Source organism: Aristolochia californica, unplaced genomic scaffold (genome assembly GCF_029961685.1).
Source record: "Aristolochia californica isolate CCGP_79_NKW_82.1479 unplaced genomic scaffold, dmAriCali1.0.hap1 SCAF_7, whole genome shotgun sequence".
Classification (NCBI taxonomy): Eukaryota; Viridiplantae; Streptophyta; class Magnoliopsida; order Piperales; family Aristolochiaceae; genus Aristolochia; species Aristolochia californica.
Genome location: NW_027182268.1, coordinates 37638908 through 37653775, shown reverse-complemented (window position 1 = coordinate 37653775; position 14868 = coordinate 37638908). Strand labels below are relative to the sequence as shown.

Below are 14868 nucleotides of genomic sequence, written 5' to 3'. Positions count from 1 at the left end.
ATCAATCAACTAAAGAAGGAATTGACGAGAGCAATTAAAGTAAAACATATTTTCATAAAAAAATATATGCTAAAGCTAACAAGTCGAGCTTGGTTTGTTATACTTAACTAGTCTTATTTCAAGTTTGAGTTTGAGCCAAGCTCAAACGGTTAGCGAGCTAGTTTGTCTTGGTGCCACCCCTACAAAATAACCTTCAAAAAATTTTCCAAAAAAAAAATTATTTTGATAAAAAAATTAATTATTAAAATAAAGAGCAGCTAAATTAATATGAAAATTTAAAATAGAAGGCGAACAACTTATAAAGTCATTATAAAATGTGAGTAAGGGGGGTTAGTGCACATTGTAAGTGGGAAGGGAAAGAGAAAGAAAAGTAAAGTACTTTCCCTGGGGAAAGTGAGAGGGAGTGTAAAGTACTTGTTTGTGTTAGTGTGTGCAATAGAAAGTGCAGTGTAAAGTACTTGTTTGTGTTCGTGTATACAATGTAAAGTACTTGTTTGTGTTAGTGTACACGATGGAAAGTGTGGTGTAAAGTGCATATAGATTATTTATTAAATAAAATATTTTGATATATTTGACTTTTAGAAAATTAAATTAATATTAGTTAATAAATAAAATATATTAAATATAATAATTAAACAAATGTTTACTTTTATATTATTAAAATTTTAATCAAATTTTAATTTTGTAATATCTAAATATGAAATAATTATACAAATATCGTACTACATAGCGTACTACACAAATATCATAATAATAAAAATATAAATAATATAAATATAACTCAATCACCTTTTTAATATAAAAAATTATATTTGTTCATACAAAAGTACAACAAAAAAAATATTTAGTGGCATTAAAACATAATAGTCAATAATTTTGCCACATCTGAATTGCTAAATCATTTCGATAATACGATGCTCTTGCAGATTGTACTGCAGACTCCCTTTGAGTATTTCTTTGAGGGTCCACATCATCCTCAACATCATGACTACTATCACTGTTTTTATTTTCACTTTTATTGTTATCTTCACAATGTTGTCCACCAGAATCATCACTTGAATAATCTTCTTCATCTTCAAATACATCCATGTAATCTTCCATGCGTCTATAATTATGCAATACACAACAAGCAATCACAATTTTTACCTGGACATCAAAATCAAAAGGAGGAACATCTTTTAATATCTTGAAAAGAGTTTTTAACGCCCCAAATGTACGCTCAATAATGTTTTGTAAAGATGAATGTCTTTGGTTAAATAATTCTCTGTCATCCGTAGGAGTATTATTTCCAAATTCTTGCAAGTGATAACGAGTACCTCGATAGGGAACCAAGAACCCTAGAAAATTTGCATATCCAACATCTACCAAATAATATTTGGGTACAATAAAATATATATCTATTATAATCTAATAAAAAATTATAAATTTAAATAGTCAATATAGAGAGAAGTGATATTTACCTTTAGGAACATAAAGTTTATCTCGTCTGGTTAATGCTGACTTCAATACACGTGAATCGACTGTTGATCCCTCCCATCCAGCTAGTATATATGTGAATTGCATGTCAAATGTACATGTTGCCATTACGTTTTGTGAGAGGAAACCTTTTTTGTTCCAGAATTTTGCTTGTTAATTAAATGAGATATGTGCTTTAATATGAGTACCATCGATGACACCAATACAATCCTAATAAAAAAATCATTAATACAAATATATATTTTTATAATAATAAAAAATTATTCATCAAAAGACTTTATATTTACCTTAAAATATGGATAATAGATATCATTGTTCAAGATCTTTGAATGAGTACGTCTTGAAGGTCGCTTAATGTAATCAAATTATAGTTTGATAATAACATTTAACACCTTGTTAAAATACTTACTAATTGTCCAATTTGATCTTTTAAACATCTCTGAAGTGACACTGTAAGATTGTTGTTGACCAACAATGATATAAAAATATGCAAGTTGTTCTTCCACAAATATAGTCCTCTACTGTTCAAGATTCCAGCCAACTTGAGAAAAATAGTTTGATTCATCCTATACAATTTTCAAAATTTAATAGGCGATCTTTCTAATGCTTTCTTTAAATATCGTGGACCACCTATATGATAAGAACATTGTACTTGCCTATTGCAATCATTGAAGTATGAATTGACAAGGACAAATACAACTATGTAAATTACAATACAAATACATATTCTCCCTATTTGGTAGATTATCCATGGGTACCTGCAATACTAGACATTCAAAAATGAGAACATGGTTCAAACACATTCAATAATACATATTCACTATTTACCAGAAATACTCAATAATCAACGTCATTCATACAAAATCAAATGTGTCTCGTAAATATAGGTTAAAATTGTTAACATTTGTATAAGTCTATTACATTGCATTAAATTTAACCATCAACCAGTCATACTGATCTTCCTGTTTCATCTTGATAAACATATCATTCTTACCTGTGGTGTCGAACAACTCTGTGGCAGCAAATTTGACTTCTCTAGGCAAGTTAGGTAATTCCTCCATAGCTTTGAACCATGGAGGTTCTACGAGACTAAAGATTTGCAAAAGGGTTGATGACATATTGTTAATAGCCTCAACGATCCTGTTAGTATTTTTAAATAATGGTTCGGATCTCTTCCTACTCCTAGTAGGAGAAGTTCTATCCCCATCATTTATTGGTGTTTTGCTTTTCGGAGAAGCATCACTTGGAGACTCTATATTGTTGGGTGTTGGGATCTCCTTAATTGCATCATCTTCATCAATGTCCTCAATCATTGTCTCTTCTACAGTATTTGAAAGGTTATCATTTGACTCAATGCTTGTGTTACTCGCTTTCCCCGCGGCAATAGAATTTCCAACCACTATAGCCAATTTTTCATAGAGCGAACAACCTTCCCGCCTATACTTATCGGCTTCTCTATGCACCTACATGAAAAGTTATCATTTAAAATACTAAAAATCCTAATTAATAAAGCAAGAAACATAACATTCTCTGTTATATTTACAAACCTTTATGTAGTCTTGCCACACTGTCTTACTAGCAGTGACTTTTTGGGTTGTTGGATCCCACCCAAGTCCGCTAGTGTTGAGGCATGTACTCATAACCATATACATTTTTTTCCAAGTCCTCAAGCAGTTTTTCAACTGTTCTACTATTTTTTGGTTCGTTGTGTCCAAATTGAACATACAGACACAATCGTTGAAAACTTCGTGTTTCCAAACTCCATTGGGTAATTTGTTACCCAAATTGACTTGCTCAATGAGCAAATCAAACATTTTACTGTCTTCGTCGCACATCCATGTGTCGTATGATCTCTTTGTAGTGTTATCCATACTGTCTTTACCTTTCCTCCTTCCAGCCATCTAAAACTCGTAACAAGTAGACAATGAATAAAAAATAAGTTGTTCTTAAAAAAAAATTGAGAGGGGGAGAAGAAAAAAAGGAAGAGGAATCCAACCCCCCTCTCCTTACCTTACTAGATGCACAATTTCATCAGTAAAGTTAGAAAGATTTTTGAAGTTTTGTGAGATAGACATCAGTATATCTCTAAAGATCTGTCATGTTTCTTAAAGAGAAAATGAAGGAGGAGATACCAAAAAAATAATAATAACAAATCAGTGTTAAAACCCTAAAAACTCCAGTAGCCATAGAAAACACACTTATTCCCACGAACAAAACCCATAATGACAGAATACATAGAAAAGAGCTAAATCTGAACCTGCAATACCCACCTCTAAACCCCCAACAATTTAGAAGATAACTACCAAAATCCACATAAATGGGGAAGAAAAACTATAAACAACAACATAAATGGGGAAGAAAAACTATAAAAAATTCTAACCATTGGTTGGAACAATTTTGTGGAAAGTAACAAATCAAAATCAACAAGAAGCAATTTTTACAGGAAGCAATTAAAAAATAAACCATCGATTTACAGGAAACAATTTTTACCCTAGTTTCTTCCGAATCGAGTTGGAGAGGCTGTAGAGAGGGGAGAGAAGTTGTCGACGGTCATCGGTGCTGGGGACGACGAGAGGAAGAGAATCAAACGCCGGGGAGAGGTCGCAGAGTGGGCGATTAAAATCACCGACGGTCGCAAAGGAGGGAGGAGTCGGAGAGGTTGCAGAAAGGTGAGAGATGTCGCCAAAGGTCGTCGATGCTGGGGACGGCGAGAAGAAGGGAGTCGAGCGCCAGAGACAAGGTCGCACAATAGAGGGCGATTGAAATCGCCGAAGGTTGTGAGTGAGCGAGAGAGAAAATTTTTTTTCTCCGTAACCCTTGTTCGACAGAGCTTCCTTCCCGAGCCCGAGCCCGAGCCTGATGTAATTGAGAGAGGGAAAGTGAATTCAGAGCTCGACCCCTCTGAATTCACTTTCCATCGCTTTATGCCTAAAATGGGGGAAAGCGAAATACATTTGTAATTTACTTTCCCCTTGCACTTACGCGGCGCACTAATGCGTTTTGGATCTATTTACCCAGCTTAAGTGAAATACATTTCACTTACGGGCACTAACAAGCCCTAAATATGAAATGTTTTTTATGAAGTAATATGGAAAGTTAAGTCACGCTCACTCATCTTCTTCACCCAGCATCGCCTGGGTGGGAAACGATGGTGGAATCTAGCAGGTATGGTCTGATAGCATAAAAAACAGAAATTGAAAGCAAGGAGCACAGACGAAAAGAAGTATGGTACTTGTTATCGGCAGCAATCCAAACAGACAACATACAGAGATTGACAAAGCGAAATAAACAAAGAAGAACAGAAGTACATATCTATTACAGGCAAACAAGGAAGGTCGGGTTCTGTCTATACCGAACATTTCAGCATAGTACAAAGATCGAACACTTACTAAAATAACAAGAATCGAAATAAGATACTGAAGCCAAAACGACGTCATTGAAGAAACCGAATGGAAACATAAACCGAAAGTTACATGGAGTGAACTTCATTATCAAAGTAGAAACCAAAGCAGAAAGAAAGAAGCAAATGTTAGGAAATTCACATTTCCTATTCTAATTTGGGTAACATATTTATTATACAATTATATTTTCTATTATTAATGGAATGGGCTGAAATTAAGTAATCTAATTTTGTTAAGCCCATTAAGGAATGGGCCATGGATATGGGCCAATTGAGTCCATAGGGAATTATAAGAACTCTATATAAAGAGACACAACATGGTTATGGTCCCCAATATACTAAATCACACACAATTTCCCTTCTCCCCATCCGGAAGAGAGACGAAAGTCCCATTGAGGAATAAGGCGATTTAGTTGAGGAAATCATATCCGTTTTTTATCGTTCATCATAGAAATTCCGCATCAGAAGGCGAAATTTACGGAATGAATATAGGTATGTTTTTAATCCTAATATTATAGCATGTTGTAAATTCTGGATTAGAATTTACTATTACGGATCTAACAGCAAATTCTCCTGTTTTCTTGATATGTTTCTCATAATAATCTCTTATCAACTCTTAACTCCTATTTCTCTTTCCTATCTACTCTTATCTCCTAATTTTTTCTCCAGAGTTTCGAGGGTTTCTCTTGTTTCCTGTAAGGGTGTTGCCATGTGAGCAAACTCTCAAAACCTTTCGACCAGTCCGTCTTTGAGGATCCGACCCATGTTTCAGGTTACATTTGGGATTTGGGACCCCTAGTGTAACCGGGTATCTGTTTGGAATCCCAACATATAATCTGAAAGATAGGCAGATTCTTACAAACACATCCATCTCAGGCTTTATTGTGCTAGCAAAATCTGAAATACTTTTTTTCTTTCGACAATTTATTAGTAAAAAGTAGAAAGGTGGTGGTGTTTCAGAGTCTCGAGAGGTAACGATTTCCTTAAAACTCCAGACATCTCAGGTGATACGGAAGACGCCCTTCAATGTCACCTGTCTTCCCTCTCTTGGCAAGAAAGGCAGAGGAGACAGCCGGAGGACACCCTTCAATGTTTAGTAAAAAATTTATAATTTTTTTTCTTGCCTTTAATACCGTAACTTCAACGGATTCTACGGGGTGCAACCCATTGCCCTTCCCATATGTTCGGAGGGGGGTCGATTGAGGCCTTGCGTGGTACTGTGATTTCGAGATGGTTGATTGGTTTCAGGCCCTAGGACTGGGGTTGAGAGGCATTATCATTCAGGCCTGGCGTGGTAATCCCACCTATTTACCATTTCATGTGCGTGGATGGTGAAGCAGCGGTGAATCGGTGGCTTCCGTCAGCAGTTCGGGGTTTGGAGTCTCGGCAGGTCTTCAGTTCCTTTTGTTTCCTTTCTCTTCCCTTCGTTTTTCCCTCTTATAATCCTCATGCTCTATTTAATGTACACAACCTTGCTGTACTCGTAGTTAGTTTTAGTACGACGGCAATTAAAAATACCAGCACTAGAACAACGGGTCATCACTCGGCCTGAAGATCACATTCTGAACAAACGTGAAACTGGACTCCCTGCTCCTTTCAGAAAGTGAAGGACAGGAACATCTGCAGCATTTTATTTTCTTTTCCCTTTACGCTTTGTTCTGAGGTTTCTACTACTCGGTTCACAAGGTCCGTTCTTCAGGTTCATAGGTGATCGCAAATTAGGAGAAATACAGAAGCTCATTAACGAAGGAAAGAAAAAGATGAAACATTCAACTATTGACGAAATCAGCATAATGATAACAGTATTGTGGTCATCCAATTAACAAATATGGGGCAGATGTTTAGTGGATCAAACTTGGTCGATCTTGGAGACTACTCTAATGATGACCAAATTTGTTCCACTGAATCTGGATTTTCTTTCTTCCTTCCCTAAGCCCAATGAAACGTAGCTGAGACTTGAACGACAGTTACCTTCTTCTTCTTCTTCTTCCTCTTTCTCAGCTATAGCTGTTACTAGGAAGCATTATCAAAATTAATTAATTGCCTCCATTGAAGTTGGGAGGGGACCAGACGCTTCCGGTGTCGTTGGTTACGTAGGAAGTGCAGGACAAGGGAACCAGGCACAGCCCTCTGCTTCTCAAATCCCTCTTCGGCTCCTCTTCTCCGTTCTCATTGCTTGCACCCTGTATGCCCAGAAAGATAAACAGTTAACTTTTTTTTTCTTTTCTTTTTCTGTTTCTGAAACTATCATGATGAATGTTCATACCCCTTGGAGTGACCCACGTTTTGTTTTCCCGGAAGACTTCATGTAAGGCACGCTGAGAGTCTGCAGAGATAAGCCAGACCGGGATCAGATTTCTGTACGAGATACAGAGAAGCCCATATCGAGCAATGGTTGCGTCTGCTGTCTTGGTAACTGCTTAGTTTTAGTGATTCGATTGGAAGAAGAAAATATTACCTCTACTTGCTCTTGAAGGAATTTAATATATCCAATGGCCTCCATCAGTACCGAAGCAGTGTCAGTCTGTAAATTCCACACGCCATGTGGATCAACGTTATTATATTACTAGCAAAAGGAAATAAGTCGTCAGAAACAATCTCTGATACTGTACCGTTTATCTTTTACCTTGCCAAAGGGGGCTACCAACTGCTGAAGAGCAGCAATTCTATCTCCCAGCTTCTCCTTTCTAACCTGAATCAACAGCACATATACATAAGGAGATCATCAAAGACTGAAGTTATAATTGTTTAAGTGACAGGTCCAGTGAAACAGTGGATTAATCTTTTTCAGAAAAACTCTGAGCACCTTGAAGGGTGGGAAGGAAGACCGTGATTCGAACCGAGGCTTTTTGGATGCACTCTGAGAAACTTTCGAGTCAGAAAAGCCGTTGGGTCTCTTAGCGTCTGCCGCTCCATGGACGAAAGATATCTATGAAAAGATGGGAACGAGGAACTTCAGCTAACCAAAAGAAAGATGCCATTCCGAGTTGATCAAACAGTAGAGAATAAAGATATTGTCGTGCGAGAGCAAAAATGAAACAAGATACTCCTTGCAAATCCCCTGGCTTTACTGAGAGAAAAGAAAGAAAGAAAGAAAGACTACGAACCAACTTTATATTGGAAAAGAAAGAAAGAAACCTTTCCTCAGAAAAAGGGAGCATCCACAGGAGAAGAAAAACTGTTTAACTTTTGGATATATTTTGCAGAAAGTAAACAGAAATTCAGGTTTATTCGTTTATGATTTCTATTTTCTTTACAAGGCAAAATGAAAAAATCACAGTAGATTCAGAAATGAAGTTGAAGCTTCTAGGAGCACATAAATCAACTTTATATCCAACTGCGTGCTTCAGCACTCGAATAATGTTGCTGAAGTGTTTACTTGAAAATGTTTTATAGGGAGCATCCACTTGAAAGTATAAGGTGAGATTATAAGAAGTTTTATAGTATCTCTAGCAAAAACTGTTCTCATTTACTTCCATCTTTTTTCGATGTTTTTGTTGTGAAAAATTTCTGTGACTTGATTTTTTAGGGTGTCAGAAGATCTTCATAGCAAAGTATAAGAAAGGGAACATCGTAATGTTATAATCAATATCATGGTGAATTTGAGACTAATGCCTTTACATTAAGAATTAGAGAGAAAACACACCTTCTGGGAGCTGCAGTTGGAAGATTCCTGATTCAGTTCTCGTATATTTTCAAATCCAGACGGCACAGTTTCTCTTAGCAATGCTAAATTGCTGATTGAAGGCTGAATAAAACTTCCACCAAGCTTAGCAGAAGCTAAAAGATCCATAGCTTGCATATTCAAGCCAAGCGAACCCAAGAATGGTGAAGAAGATGGGTTCGGACCCGAGATAGTTGCACTTGGATGAATCCTGCTGAAGCTTCCTCTTGTTGATGGGGTCACTGTGCCCAGACTGGTGTAACTTTTCGAACTGGGATACATGAGTTCTGTCGAAGTCTGAAAACCACTGGAAGAGAAGCTTCTTAGGAGGAACTTCTCGTTTAGGTCTTGAAGGTACTGTTGCTCATGTTTGATGTAACTTGTGGAAGGCAAAGGGATCTCTTCAAGGTTGGATGAATTGCTGTATTTGGGAAAGGATTCTGGTAATTCTGCCTTGACTTTCGAAAGGTGGAGTTCATGGGTTGAGTGGTTGTTGCAGCTGTCTGCGCTGCTTGCCCAGTAAGAACCCAGGTCCTGAAACATGGAAATGTTAACAGAAGGAGGAGCGACACTGTCGTGGCTCTGCCTTAAATCTCTTGATGTCAAGAAAAGCCCATTGACGTTTGAGCTGTAGTTACTGCCATTCCTGCATGAACAATCAATTACAGCATTTGAATACGGTTGAAATACCAAAACACTGGGATTAAATAGGTCCAGTAGAAATGAAAAGAATAATCTGAAAGAATCAAAACTCAGTAGTACTAGCAGGAAGAAAACCATTTGATTTTCTAGTGCTCATAATGCGAAAGCAACTGCAAAGAATAGATTGTTTTCCTCCATCTACTGTACAGGAAGAAAATCTTCTTGGTTTTTATAAACAACCATAGGATCCAACTATCACATTCCCAGCACCTGGGACTGATTCCCCACGTCCGTTCTTAAATCCTAGCTCACGAGTGTTCGGGTTGAAATAAGAAGAAAAAATTTCCAGCTGCTATGAGACGGTTACAGGGCTCTCATAAGTCACTGTTAATTCCTGTAAAATCCTCTGAAAGGTCGCGGAAACAAAGAAAAATAAAGCAGACAAAAAATTTCCAGATTCAAGGAATAAACGATGATGGCTGTCGAATCCCTAGAAATACAAAACCTGTGGATTTGCCGTCACCAAGAAAACGATGACAAACACAGGTATTAAGTGGTTGACGTTTACAGAAATTCTGGAGAGAAAGATGAAACTTACTGTATGAGGTTTTGGTTCCATAGATGACTGTTGTCAGCTCCATGTAAAGAAGGAAGAGCTATAGACGAAGACCCACTAAACTGTTCTTGGTGCTGATGCTGATGACTTAGATTTGCAGACTCCATAGATTTTTAAAGGCTTTAAAATCCCAAGATGGGTTTTAAACTAGCCTTTGGAATCTCGCTAATCAAAAGAAGCTTTTGAGATGATGCCTATACATCTTTTCCTCTACCCCCTTTCCTCTTTACTCTTTCAAGCGCAAGCTGAGCTTTAAAGTATGGATGAAAAGATAGAAAGAGAAGAGGAGCCAGGCATAAGGGCGCGCTCTCTCTCCTGTTTCAGCCTTTTCTTTACAGACAAACTTTCTGCAGCTCCGTAAGCAAAAGCAGGCGATCACACACCTCTGTGTCTCTCTCGATCTTCTCTTTTCTCTTTTTCTTTTTCAGGTGAAGCTTTTGCACTCTGCAATTACAGGGAGATGATTATACTTCCCCTACGCCATGATTATCTTCCCAGCCTTCGATCCCAAGGATGACTTGAGAAAAGAAATGATAACAGCCATGACACATGCACTGTTCCTCTCTCTGTCTGCACATGGTCAAGCTTCGAACACCATTATAAGGTATCACATATATTTGGTACCGAATGGTTGCCCTCAGCAATGATGTAACCTTCTCTCTCCAGTGGAATTTCACCCAAGGAAACTTTATAATCGCCTGAAGAACAAGTACTGGAACTGGGTTCAAGTAGTCTTCTCGATTTATAGAAATGGTTGGAACTCGTACATAAAATGTACAAATTAGCCGATGGCATGATTGTAATTTCGGAGATCAACAAAAGAAAGAAGCTTAGGGTTTTTGAGTTCTTGTTATGAATTGACCAAACGAATTTGTAATTCTCACTGATAAGGTGATAAGGTGGGGAGCAAGAATGCCCTTAAGATTTTCTTCGGTCTAACGAAATCAAAGTTGTTTATTCATGTCAGACAGACATGATCAGAGGATGACCTAATTCCGCCTCATGCTGAGACGCGAGTTAAGAAACCTTTGGTTGCATGAATAAAACCCATTTATATGAACGAGTTTAGTTCATTCACACACGGGTTGGCTGCGTTGTTAACCAAGCCTTTGCTCTGTAAACCAAGTTACATTTATTCATGACTCAATGCTTCAGCTAAATGGATAGATAACTCTCTCTGAACTCTTCTGTAGATAGTCGTTTTTGTTTAATAGATCTGAGTTGGAGACCTCAGAATGTGAGTTCCAACAAGAACGATTTAAGGAGCTTTTCACAATCATAACACTGAGTGGCAAACAAGAAAACCCTAAACCTGGAACTTGTAATGTTCTTGTCATATTCGACCCCTCCACCCTCTTCCACTCGTCCTTCTTATCTGCACACCTCCATTTGAATCTACAGAAAGCAAAATAAGAAATTGGACCACAAAACAATATTCAGCAACTTCATTATAAAAAACAGACGCACTAGGCTTAACTCTCTCTCTCTCTCTCTCTCTCTAGTCATATTGTCAAACATATATCATGCAAGTGATCTAATATTCAGTATGGAAAGACTAATTAAGTAAACATACCAAAACTGAAAGTTAATTACAAAGTGTCATTTGCACTTAAAACATACAAACGGAATTCGTCTAAGACAAGTAAATTGTTCCTCACTTGTCCATTAACACGCTTTTATCCATTTTTTCAAGAGAGTGAATATCTACGAAGTTTCCTTATATGAACAAACACCATATGTATTTTCTATGTTGTAGCTCTACCATTCACTTTAAATCTAAAACTCTTATTATTCTATGAATGACGAGAAAAAACAAGCGACCGAATTCCATATACGGCAGCAAACTTATAGAGAAAGCAAAAAATGTTAGTGACTTTCTAGGTGCACTATCAAATTCTACGCACTATTTTCTATATTTAAAAAACAACAACAACAACATCAACAACAACAACAACAGCAATGATAGTGATGTCAAACTATAATGGATTTAAAGACACAGTTCCTAATAAGAAAAGGTTAAATACCCTCCACAATGAATGTCCAAAAGGATTGTCAAAACCAATATAAGATAAATTTTACACGATCGTTCTTGCACTCAATGCTACCTCGTTTACCTTGTCTTCAATAGCTATTAAACTGGTTTCAGTCAACCAACATGAGTGCTAGCATTTTAAGGGCAAGCAAACAACTTTCCGATATGAAACAACACTTCACTCTTATGTTTTTTCGTATCAAAGTTTCCAACCTACTTCCATTTTTAGTTGGAGAGAAGAAAATCAGGAGTTTGATCTAAAAAAATAAAAATTTCCCAAAGGTAAAGCAAATAGAAAATAATTCATAGGATTGAAAAACCCTGCTTTTAAAATTGAACATTAACTCTGATCTTTAAACATTCATTTGCAAAAAAAAAAAAAAAAAAAGACCCTCAAAAGGTTCACCTTTCTCTAGTATCTATTCGCTTAAAAAACATTTTGCACATGCACTTGGCAAAGGGGATTCACAATTGACTTGAATCCCTACTCTTTACCCTATAAATTACTGGGCTTAAAGAAATTGGTGATATAAAAAAAAGTTATTCTTGAATGTGACCAATTATGAGGAATCCAATGCATTATGTTCATGAGAGAGAGAGAGAGAGAGAGAGGATTTTTTTAGGAAGGAAGCTTTGGTGAATGTGATCATCCATTCAAAGCTACTAAGATTGAATAAGCAAGGTTAAGCTGTCGCAGCTCAAAAGAAAAGCTATAATAATCAGCTGAGTCCCACAAAAGTTGATGTCAGTAGGGAAAAAAGTTATTGGGAGAATGTGAAATTAGAGTATGGGCAAGCTTGCCTTTGCTTTCTTCCCCTCCTTTCTTTACTCATCGAGCATGCCGACCCATCTACATCCAGTTTTTCAAAAAGCATGCTTTATTCAGTCCCCCTCCTTCATTGGGTCCTACTCCCTTTTCGTATTTCTTGCTTACAGTCACTCTCGCCTCAAACCCTCTTTCTTTTGGTTTAGTGCTTCTTTCTAAATTAGGCTCTTTTGCCTCATTTTGGTCCTCTTAGTGCTGGCCCTTTGTCTGGACTCGCCCTGGTGGCCCTTCATAATACCAAAACACACCAATAATTCTACAGGTTTTTGCTGCTAATACATGATACTATGGTAGTCAATCATTGTTAAATCTCAAGGTCATCTAATATCACTGATGAAGGCTCTGATAGTTAATTAAACAAAAAGAAAAAGGAAAGAATGAAGTAAGTCAAGATAATGGAGTTATTTTTTATGAGCTCCATTATCCTTGTATATGATGGGGTATGTCTTATGCTGGGGGAGGGGTGACTGATAGCATCTCTTTTGCCTTTGAAAATGCATTTTTTACAACCAAAGTGTTCTCCAATCATTAGAAAAGCTTTGGGTTTCCAAGCTAGACCGCTAGTCTACTCTTGTATCATAATCTTTGTAATTATCATGAATTGATGGTGAGAGTTTACATTGAATTTATACAGAAAATTTACAACGGTTATCGGGTTTTTCCGCCTCTGATTCTGGTAATGGAAGCCTGGTCTTCGGACTTATGTTATGGCGGGATATCCTTCACACCTTTGCACTCTCTCCCCTTTAGATAGGGTCAAGGGGCAATGCTCTACATTTTAATCGAAAACCTAAGCAACTTCTCTTAACAATGAAACAAGACACAACTGACAAACATGGAGCTCATAGTAATAGGTTTACTCATAAAATCAAGGGCACAAGGGCAGCCACAACTTGTGAGTTGGAATCTAGTGCAGAAAGAAAATCAGGAGAAAAGATTAGATGTTCTGGCATTAACAAAGGAGGAAGCAGATTGTAGAAAGTAAACAAGGCCTAGGCAAAGTGGTAGCCTACTCTCATGGTCTGCAAAATGGTATCCTTGTTGGATCCCTTATACCTGAGCCTTATAAAACAAAGCTGAAAAAAAAATAAAAAAAAATCAAACGACTCCCTAAAAGCATTGGCTATCATTAAGAGCTTTACCTCCATCAACATCAGCATGAATACATCATCTTCCCTTTTCTAAAGATATAGTTGGTCAACCAGTGGTCAAATGCTCATCCAATTAGTGACAGCAACCTGATTAACCTGTTTTTTACTCAATTATTTCTTATCTTTCTTAACTTCGATTTCTTTTAGGATATGCGTCTCTTGGTGATTGGTGTAATATTGTGTTTAATAAAGATGAGAGAAGCAAACATTAATGGACAGAGAGGAGATGAAACATTCAGTAATTTGTACGTAGATTTGTCCTTGGAACTCAAGTGGAAAATACAGTCAACAGTTAAACTTTCATAAGGTTGTACTCTTGGAATCTTCTTCTTAGTAAAAAGTTTCTCCAATAACAAGAAAGGTTGAGAAATCATTCCCAGACAGATAATAATTGTACTCCAAAAGATTTCTCTGTGGTTTACATCTAAAATCACTGAGTAAAATATCTGTTTTCAAGAACAAATCAACAACTCCTCCCCCTCCCACTGCCCCCAAGATCTTGAAAGGTAGAAAAGGAACTCAGAGCTTTCTGTATGTGATGAATATTGGAGGAAAGAAGCTTTAATTAGATAGAAGAAACAACTCAAAAGGGATAAAGCTGCAAAATCTAATAGCAATCCTAAACTGGTAAGCTGCAAAAAAATTGCACTGGAAAATCTTAGTAGATCAGACATATCACATCTCTGGGCTCCTTTAAAAAGTAAGTCTAAAGTGTTTGAGGGTAAAAAAAGAATTTAGACGAAGACAAAGCACTGAAAGGAGGAACAGTATTGATATATTTCATCTTCCAGTTTCGAGCATGGAATCCCACTCAAGGAACCCTGCCTTGTCTTGGAGGTGATGCCTAAATCCATTAACATAGTAGACATTAACCTGATGACAGGTGACACTATATGAAATACTTTTCATTGGACAAGTAGCAAACTGTAGGACCCTTCAGAGCTAAACCTTTTTAATGATCTCAAACTTTCAACAAAGATTGACCAAGGTCCAAAGCTCTTACAGATTTACAAAACCCTAGCCATTTGATCAACTGTAATTGAAATTGATGGGTGACCTTT

The 14868-nt window shown here is 37.0% G+C and overlaps 3 protein-coding genes across 3 annotated transcripts; all 3 read right to left on the bottom strand.

Moving 5' to 3' along the window:
• Positions 1-867: 867 nt before the first annotated feature.
• On the bottom strand, positions 868-1584 carry LOC137937407 (protein ALP1-like). Its single transcript, XM_068782467.1, has 2 exons — positions 1461-1584; positions 868-1337 (listed from the first exon to the last, which is right to left on the bottom strand). Exons 1-2 carry the CDS (start codon positions 1582-1584, stop codon positions 868-870), a joined length of 594 nt encoding a protein of 197 aa, XP_068638568.1.
• Positions 1585-2393: 809 nt separating this feature from the next.
• Positions 2394-3122, bottom strand: LOC137937406 (uncharacterized protein At2g29880-like). The gene is made up of 2 exons (XM_068782466.1): positions 3024-3122; positions 2394-2939 (listed from the first exon to the last, which is right to left on the bottom strand). Exons 1-2 carry the CDS (start codon positions 3120-3122, stop codon positions 2394-2396), a joined length of 645 nt encoding a protein of 214 aa, XP_068638567.1.
• Positions 3123-6625: 3503 nt separating this feature from the next.
• LOC137936700 (transcription factor bHLH110) lies at positions 6626-10479 on the bottom strand. The gene is made up of 7 exons (XM_068781533.1): positions 9781-10479; positions 8523-9186; positions 7683-7805; positions 7503-7568; positions 7335-7400; positions 7143-7202; positions 6626-7059 (listed from the first exon to the last, which is right to left on the bottom strand). The coding sequence occupies exons 1-7, from the start codon at positions 9903-9905 to the stop codon at positions 6913-6915; spliced, it is 1251 nt and encodes a 416-aa protein (XP_068637634.1). The 5' UTR covers positions 9906-10479; the 3' UTR covers positions 6626-6912.
• Between the last annotated feature and the right edge of the window lie 4389 nt (positions 10480-14868).